This window comes from Pyrus communis, chromosome 1 (genome assembly GCF_041283825.1).
Source record: "Pyrus communis isolate YQ-2024b chromosome 1, ASM4128382v1, whole genome shotgun sequence".
Classification (NCBI taxonomy): Eukaryota; Viridiplantae; Streptophyta; class Magnoliopsida; order Rosales; family Rosaceae; genus Pyrus; species Pyrus communis.
In genome coordinates this window covers 11,661,913-11,671,482 of record NC_142565.1, presented here as the reverse complement: position 1 = coordinate 11,671,482, position 9,570 = coordinate 11,661,913, and the positions used below count along the sequence as shown (strand labels likewise).

The following is a 9,570-nucleotide window of genomic DNA, read 5'->3' as shown; positions in this document are numbered from 1 at the left end:
ATACTTTTCAACTTTCTTTCCTCCGATCTCCTCGGTCCACCGCCACAATTACCCCAGTCCACGAATGACGCGTGCCGCACACGCCTCCACAGTGCCGGTGAGAAAATCCACTTTCCACACCGCACTGCACAAGAGAGAACCGGTTCAACGGTTGCACGTCCACACGGCCAAACACCCAGAAACGACAACGCGGGAAACACAAAACGCAGACACCCTCGGCGATATTTCTCTCCCTCCCTTTTTCCCCACTCATTCCCTCACATTTTCCCTCATCATCTTCTTCCTCCTCCTCCTCCTCCTCTCCATCTCTGAAACCCTAAACCCCCTTCTGGATTTTTTCTGTGGAAAAATTAATTTTTTTTTGTAATACATATTTTTTTTGTGTTTGGTTGGTGTGAATAGATATGGATTTACAGAGAGGTGTGTGGGTGGTGGTGGGAGTGCTGGTGGTTAGTCTAAGTCTCAGCTCAGCTGGGGACATTGTTCACCATGATGATATTGCTCCCAAGAGACCTGGATGCAACAACAACTTCGTTCTGGTAATTTCACTGACTTTTTTGGATTTTGATTTTCTGTTTGGTTGCTGAGAAAACTGGGGACGGAAAAGATGGAATTTTTCTTTGGGAATGATGCTTTGGGGGAACTAAGAAGCTCAATCTTGCTGTTTGGTTGCTGAGAAAATGGAGCTGGATTAGACTATTAGTGGATAGGAAATTAATTGTGAATTTTCAACTGTTTTGGAGGTCGAAATGAGAGTTTAGTTTCGATTTGAGTGGTGTGGTGGTCGAGTAGTACATAGTATAGATATTGATTATGTGACTTAAGTAATGAAAATAGAAGAAAAAAACTAGAATCTCTGTTTCTAAGTATCAGGATTTGTGACGCTTTCGGGACCAAGAAGTTCGAGCTTGCTGTTTGGTTGCTGAGAAAATGGAGGAAGATTAGTGAAAATGAAATTAAATTCTGAATTGCCAACTGTTTTTGGAGTTGGAAATGAGAATTTAGCTTTGATTTTGTTGGCGTGGTGATCCGGTTGTTCAAGTAATGGAAGATTAGGCTGACAAATTTCATACTTTTGTGCTTGGAAATTTGTTACACATTTAAGCAGTGCAGCATTTTTTCACATATAAATCCCTAGTTAAGAAACAAAGTAAACAACAATTATAATGTCTGTTTGATTTTATTTTTACTCTTATAGCAAAATTATCTATTTTGTCTTCTGTTTTCCTTAAGAAAGGAAAGATGTAGAGGAGGGACGAAGAGTGACGATAGACAGCAGATAGAATTAGAATTAAAAATTTATTAGAATTGTTCTTAGTTCAATGTTTTGGTATTCGTTTTTTTTGTCAGTTATGCTGTCTTCCTCGTCTCTTCCTCGCATCTCTCAGTTCTATTCCCTTTCCCAGCTCCCTCTTTCATCTCTCCGAATATCCTTAGTTTGGAAAAGAAAACACAACATAACAGAAACATTACCAGATGGGTGGTTAGATTTTAGGCAATACCTTTGAGTTAATAAATGTTACCATATCTTTTCAAGTTTTCATCTGATTCTTTATCTGGTTTCTAAGGAAATAATCATGTAGGTTCCTTGAAAAGTATAATTTTTACCAAGCCAATCGTTAGAATTTTTTTGGCTTAAATGTCAAAATGGTCCCTGTGTTTTACTCTATTGGCCAATTTAGTCCCTGTGTTTTTAATTTGGCCAAATTGGTCCCTGTTTTTACATCCATTAGCCAATTCAAGACAATTCGTTAGAGGACCATTACAATTGACATCTGCCATGCACGTGAGAGGACAAAACCGTAATTTTATGTACACCCACTAAACAGATATGATGCCTATCTTTAGAAATTGACACTTCGTTCAATTTACTTGAGTACTATGGGATTTAGAACATGTCAATTTTAACTTATTGTCTTGAATTGGCTAACGGATGTAAACACGTGGACTAAATTGGCCGGTGGAGTAAAACACAGGGACTGTTTTGACATTTAAGCCAATTTTTTTACCAGACTCGGCCAATCTTGAAATAGAAATTTTCATTAAGCATTTGTGAAAGCTTTTAATTTTTTTCTATTTAATGAATAAAATATCGATGCAATTATTATTATTTTAAATGCTTGGTGCAAAACTCAGTGCATCGGTGTTCTAGGATTCATACAGCGGACCCCACTTAGTGGGATAAGGCTTTGTTGTAGTATTTCAAATGCTTTCTGGACATGTCTCTACTTTGAATGAAACCATGGAAGCATTTGGAATGATTTTGTACTTCTGTTTCCAAATAAATATTAAGCAATCTTCCAAAGCATTTAATGCTAAGAACTAATCTTCTATTTCTTTGGTTGCCACAACTTCAGTGGAAAATTCAATTCAGCTAAGCATCTAAGATAGTATATTGGAATAGTTGAATTTGTAAATACGGCTTTGCCAATTGCCGTGACATTTAAATCATGTTTTGGTCTATAGGTAAAGGTCCCAACTTGGATCAACGGCATAGAAGACGCTGAGTATGTTGGTGTTGGTGCTCGATTTGGACCTACCTTGGAATCAAAGGAAAAATATGCCACCAACACTAGAGTGGTTCTTGCAGACCCCCCTGATTGTTGTACCCCACCCAAGAATAAGGTAATACTTGATCAAAATTTTCAGTATTGCTCAACTTACACTAGAGTTTCACAGCCATGAAAATTATGCATCTTCCTAATTAAAGTTGTAAGATATGCTTATTCATTTTGTGGGTTCATATTGTGGATTGTATGGATTTTTGTAGCTCGCAAAAGAGGTCATTTTGGTGCACCGAGGAAATTGCAGTTTCACAACCAAGGCAAATATGGCTGAAGCTGCTAACGCTTCAGCCATCCTCATTATAAACAACCGCACAGGCAATATTATTTTATTGATATAAAAAATCTATTAATCCTAGAGTAATTTTCTTCCTGATTAAGAATATTCAGTACAACCGTATGAGTTATAAGGGGAAAAATTATAGCAAGTGCAGAAAAAGATCTTATGATTATAAGGGTTGCTCACAGTTATAGAAAAAAGGGGTCAAAATAGATCACGTAAAATTAAGTTTCTGTTACATAAAGTACTGTTGTCTGCCCTACAGAACTTTACAAGATGGTTTGTGAAAAAGATGAACCTGATGTCAAGATAGGCATACCAGCTGTTATGCTTCCCCAAGATGTTGGTGCAATCTTCGAAACTGATTTGATGAACAACTCCACAGGTATGTTTTTCTTTCTCTGCTATAATATACACGTAACTGTTTCTGGTTGGCCAAGCCTTATCTTGTTAAGAAAAAAAAGTAGTTGTGTTTTTTTAACGTTATCAGCATTATTCTAAGTGGTTTTTATTTTGTCTCCTATCATTGCCTCTGAAATCCCTCTCTTCAGTTTCTGTGCAGCTGTACTCTCCATTGCGTCCACTAGTAGATATTGCAGAAGTTTTTTTGTGGCTTATGGCTGTTGGTACCATCTTATTTGCTTCTTATTGGTCTGCGTGGAGTGCAAGGGAAGCAGCTATTGAGCATGAGAAGTTATTGAAGGTTATATTGTGATTCCAGAGCAGCTTTGTAATTTTTAGCAGTTAATTTACATGGGGCTTGCTTTCTGGGCAATTCACTAATTATTCTATCAAATCATATATGGTTTGGTGCTTTTTGTGCAGGATGCTTCCGATGATTCTTTACATATGGAAGTTGATCGTTCCAATGCTTTAGTGGAGATTAGCACCACAGCAGCCATCCTCTTTGTTGTGATTGCTTCATGCTTCTTGATTATGTTTTACAAACTTATGTCATTCTGGTTTGTGGAGATTCTGGTGGTTTTGTTTTGCATTGGTGGGATAGAGGTACATTCTCTTTTATATAATACAGATTTTGTCTCTATGATTAAACTTTTATTTAAGTGTGAATGAAATATTTAATTATTATGCACACCTCTTCTGAGGTTAATGCTGAACCTAGCAGTCCCTTCTGTTTACAGGGCCTGCAGACTTGCTTGGTGACTTTTCTGTCATGGTATACTTCTTTTTTACTTTTGTTAGAATTTTTAAGGGAATGCATCTTATTATCTGTTGGTCAAACTACTTTTGTTTGATCTTTTCCTTATAGGGATGTCTTTGCCCTCCAAGCCTAATTTACTTCGGATTGTGATCTACTATGAATATGAAGAAAATAATTTGTTAAAAGCATAAATTTCACTTTGGAGCTGTTCCTTATATATATATATATATATATATATATATATATATATATATATATATATGTGAATGAGTTTTGGTTGTATGAAGCTGACAGTTAACCAAATATAGTTTCAGTCGGTTCAAACGTGCTGGAGATTCATACGTTAGGCTGCCAATCTTTGGAGCTGTTTCCTATCTGACACTAGCTGTTGCTCCCTTCTGCATAGCATTTGCTGTTTTGTGGGCAGTGTATCGCCGCATTTCATTTGCTTGGATCGGTCAAGATATCCTTGTAAGAAATTAATTCTCTTTTCTCAGTTTTATTGTTGATATGGTTATATATTTCCATTAGAACATCCAAACCTTGTCAAGTGCAATTTTGCTTCTGTATCTCCTAGTGTCATATTCAGCTTTTTTTCTTTCTTTTCTTCTCTTTGTTTTGATTTTGGAGCAAGAGAGTCAAGCTGGTAATACTCTGATTAAAAAATAGTAGGTGACAGGGTCTAAAATCATACTGAAGAGTTAAAAATAGTCAGGGTATCATAAGAGAACTTTGAGATGTATAACATCATGATTCATGGGAATTAGGAGTTTGCAAGTAAACACATGAACGATATTGTTGTATATTCTTATGGTATTTTACTCACACTTATGGAGGTTTCAAGGAAGCGAAACTATGTTATTAGTTCTGAAAACTGGGAAGTCCTTGTATCTGAAGAAGGGAAAATTTTCCATCACATAATTGATGTAGCATTAACAAAGATCAGGACAAATCTCACCGTCTGCTTTGATGGACCTATCTTGTCCTTAGGTTGCAGGCATTATTGTATTTTGTTATGTAAGACTCTTCAAGTCCACAAACCGTAAGTAGGCAAAGTCAACTGATGACCCATAAGGATTGATAGATTCTGTGCATGTTTGTTGCAGTTTGTCTGTGCTACGCATGTAGGCAGATATCTGGAATTCTTACTTCTGTACATGGCTTGTTCGTTTTTCTGTATTCCATCTTGCCTTTTTAACTTATTACATAGTTTGCTCTTCAATTTGAGATTTTATCCAAAAATTTTAGCATTTATATTTATCTAAATATGATACGTGCTGATTTCGGTGGGTCCTTTTTCTACAAATATGCTACTTGTTGATTACTACTGAAGAAAGGCATCCTATAATTGGACTGCCCATTTTGTTATACATTATCTTTTGCATATTTCTATTATCAATCCTGGACATTAATAGGTGCAATTTATCTTTCACTTTCAAAGTGATTTTGTAATCTCTAAAATGTTGGTAGACGCTAACTTGTGCTCATACAAAATCAGGGTATTGCACTGATAATCACAGTTCTTCAGATTGTTCGTGTACCAAATCTCAAGGTGATATTCAAAAACTTTTTCTTTTTTTTTTTTTTTTCTTTTCTGGTTCTTGTTGAGCAGAATATGAATTTTTAGTTGTTCATCAGTTATTTTGTTGCCTTATTTTGAAGATTTTATGTAAGAAATGCAAGGAGGTACTTAACTAACCTATATTGATATATTTTTTCTGGGTTAAGTAAATACTTCGTCTTAAATCCTTATCGTATACTTATTTTGTTGAGAAAAGATTGCACCAGAAATTTTTTATTTATTCACCTGGAAATCGTGTCCTAACTTTTTTAGATTATTTAATAACTTTTCTCTTTTTCTCTAATTAATCAGGTTGGAACAGTTCTTCTGTGTTGTGCGTTTTTATACGACATCTTTTGGGTATTTGTTTCTAAGTGGTGGTTCCATGAGAGTGTAATGATAGTGGTGAGTAAATCATAAGAATTCCCTTCCCTTCTGCCACCCTAAATAATGGTTGCTCTTTGACCATGGAGACCTGCCCCACAAGTGATAGAGATTTAAATATAATCTTTTCACTTTTATACAGGTGGCTCGTGGTGATAAAAGTGGAGAGGACGGTATACCAATGCTACTGAAAATCCCACGGATGTTTGATCCTTGGGGTGGCTACAGCATCATCGGATTTGGTGATATTATCTTACCAGGATTGGTTGTAGCCTTTTCACTAAGGTCTGAAAAGAGATTCCAAATATATCTTTGAACATCCCTTTTTAAGTCCCTAGAATTGATCAGATACTGTGTTTCGATTCTGTTATGTCCTTTTTAAATTGCTTATACGGAAAGTGAAAACATGCTGAGATTGATTAGGTATTTCAGCTCTCGTGTTAGTCACATAGTCTGGATCAATTAATGATGAAAACCATGGGACTCATAATTAACAACATGAGAGCGGTTTACTACAAATGAGGGTTTATAATGTTGTACATTCAAAAGTTCATTCATCTGATTATTGTGTGGGTAACATTGCAGGTACGATTGGTTGGCGAATAAAAAGCTTCGAGCTGGTTACTTTGTGTGGGCAATGACCGCTTATGGTTTAGGTATGAAATGTGCTAATATTTTGGGCATTCTGCACTTTTTGTTCTTTTTGCTAAACAAAATATTCAGAAAATGCATCTGATTAGGATTGAGCTAGATTTAGAATTTTATCGGCATGGTGTTTTCTGTTTGCATATGGAAAATAAAAGTCGATGGATTCGATGATGTTTAGCGTAACTGAAAATTGCCTACTTACGATTGGTTGCTTGGCGATTTGCAATTGCAGGTCTCCTTATCACATATGTGGCTTTGAACTTAATGGATGGCCATGGCCAACCCGCTTTGTTGTATATAGTTCCGTTCACACTTGGTAAGACACAAGCTTGGCTAATCTGCACTAACATCTATATTGCTAGTGCTCACTAGAATGGAACTAGGTTTCGCGCTGAACGTTCATCGCGAAACAGAATCCACGAGCATCTATTGACATAAGCGAGTTGCATTTCTGCAGGTACCCTTATAACTTTGGGACACATGAGAGGGGATCTCAAAGTTCTGTGGACAAGAGGAGAACCGGAGAGGCCATGCCCGCACGTCCATCTGCAACCGCAACCCTCCTCTCAATAAAAACTAGGAAAGAAAGTAATAGTGTTACAGATTAGTACAGTAGTAACTCATAAAACCTCTTTACTTGTCGTAGTTGTAGAGGATAGCAAATATTTACGAAGTTGTAACTATAAGATGATTTTTCAAGGATGAACTGATATAACAAGACACATTTATAACATCCGGAACGACTGATATATACATATTTTACATCTTTTGAAGGTGGGCCTCACCAATCAAAGAGATGAACAATAAACGGAATTCAAATTTATCTCTTGTACCTCCGAGAAATGTAAAATGAGATGTAAATAGGATTTTTATATCTCAAATTTGCATCTCCATTAAAGATTAGAATTTCGTGACTGACTGGTTTGATACAATATTTATTCTACTTAAAGTAAATATATATATATATATATATATATATATATATGCCACTCAGTATTACGGTCTGGTGGTCTTCCTCTTTATCTGGAAGTGAGAGGGCTTAGGTTCAAATTTTGTGGATAGCGAATTCGATACCAAATTAGATTGCAAGTTAGTTTTGTTGAAAGGAGAGCGATAATAGGAAAATTTAACACTGGAAAAGCCCTAAAAGATCTGGTAGAAACGTAAATATATATTTGTGTGTGTATGTACGTATGTATGTATAAAAAAGAAAAAAAATGAAAAAAAAAAAAAAAAAATCTTCTGGAGAAGAGAAGTTAGTCTTGTTGAAAGGAGAGCAATAATAGGAAAATTTAGAAAAGCCCTAAAAGATCTGGTAGAAACGTAAATATATATATATATATATATATGTATATATATGTATGTATAAAAAAGAACAAAATGAAAAAGAAAATTCCCTTGGAGAATAGAAGTTAGTCTTGTTGAAAGGAGAGCAATAATAGGAAAATTTTATACTAGAAAAGTCCTAAAAGATCTAGTAAAAACGTGTGTGTGCGTGTGTAAAGAAAAAAATGAAAAAAAAATTCCCTCGGAAAAGAGAAGTTAGTCTTGTTGAAAGGAGAGCAATAATAGAAAAATTTTATACTAGAAAAACCCTAAAAAATTTGGTAGAAACTCTCATAGACGAAACAAATTCCTAAACAATTAATAACATAAACTAGTAAGGAATCCTTCTAAGCTTGGAAAAATACATCATCTACCTTGCCCGTCAATTTTGAGGTCGTTCATCCTAAAAAATTCTGGAAAAAATAGGAAACTAATAGCTCTGTTTCTAGCTTTCCAAACATGTAATGTGTTTAGTTAAATAATAAACTAAATCAAAATGTGTTACACTATTATTTGCATACTTGTATTTGACCCATTTTCACTGTTTTTGTTTCAGTTAATATAAATAATACTTTTCTAGTCTGTTTGGCATTCTGTTTTAATTAAGTTACAAAAAAATGTACACTTACAAGTAAATGACAAGCTGAGGCAATAGAAACAAACAAAATCAAAATTTTCACGTTGCAAACGGGAATGTGTTGACTTGATTTTATGAATCTTTCATGTGCTGCTTCCTCAAAAGTCAAAACCGCGTTTGTTGTTTTTTTTTTGTTTCTTTTGGTGTAAGAAATAGGAATTTCGTTGAATTGGGGAGATTACTTGTGGAAATTTGGTTGTGGAAGAATCAATGCGTGGGAGTGCATCGGGGTTAATATTATTGATTTCTTTTACATGACACTGAGTCGGGGTTAATATTATTGCTCCCTTTTACATGACACTGACTGACTTCTCTTTTCGGCAAAAAATTGTTTTTATTATTATTTTATTTATATATTTACACTAGGAGCATAAATATTGTATCAAAGTTACAAATTCACAAGATTTGAATTTAACACCTTCAACTTATAAGTGAAAACAAATATCAATAGTCCATAGTAGTAAGCATGGGGTGATTTGTTAGTGAAAAACCGATAATATCACACACAATCTATGACACGCTATGTTTGGGTGGGGGATTTTCTAGTCATGAGATTGAAAGCCAAATTATAAAGAAAAAGATCACAAAATGAGAAATTCTTCAATAGTATGTAGTACTGAACGAGACAGAATGAATGACTAAGATTGAAAATAGAATATCCCGACCCATTTAAAGAACTGATGCTTGACCAACTTAATAAGTGGGACGGGCCAACTCATCACATTTAGACAAGTACAGCGGCTACCCTAACACATTTAGGGTCAGGCCACTAATCAAACAGATAGCCCCAAGAATGACATGAACAGTTGAACACAATCTATTTAAACACGGTACAATCCAATCTCATATAAATGAGGTCTAGCACAACATGAGAAAAATCTCCATATAATAAAGATACTGTTGAAGTTTGATCTGTACTGTAATATTTTTCTTCATAATAGAGCAAGGAAGCAATTTTTATATAAATGTCGTCGATAATTATATAATATTTGTAAAGATAACTGTTAC

At 35.0% G+C, this 9,570-nt stretch overlaps 1 protein-coding gene across 1 annotated transcript; it reads left to right on the top strand.

Annotated features, from left to right (window-relative positions):
- On the top strand, nucleotides 1-7,422 carry LOC137720270 (signal peptide peptidase-like 4). Its single transcript, XM_068459318.2, has 14 exons — nucleotides 1-539; nucleotides 2,467-2,625; nucleotides 2,771-2,882; nucleotides 3,110-3,229; nucleotides 3,396-3,547; nucleotides 3,670-3,852; nucleotides 3,987-4,021; nucleotides 4,315-4,477; nucleotides 5,505-5,558; nucleotides 5,880-5,972; nucleotides 6,094-6,236; nucleotides 6,537-6,607; nucleotides 6,832-6,915; nucleotides 7,057-7,422. Exons 1-14 carry the CDS (start codon nucleotides 405-407, stop codon nucleotides 7,170-7,172), a joined length of 1,620 nt encoding a protein of 539 aa, XP_068315419.2. The 5' UTR covers nucleotides 1-404; the 3' UTR covers nucleotides 7,173-7,422.
- The last annotated feature ends 2,148 nt before the right edge of the window (nucleotides 7,423-9,570 follow it).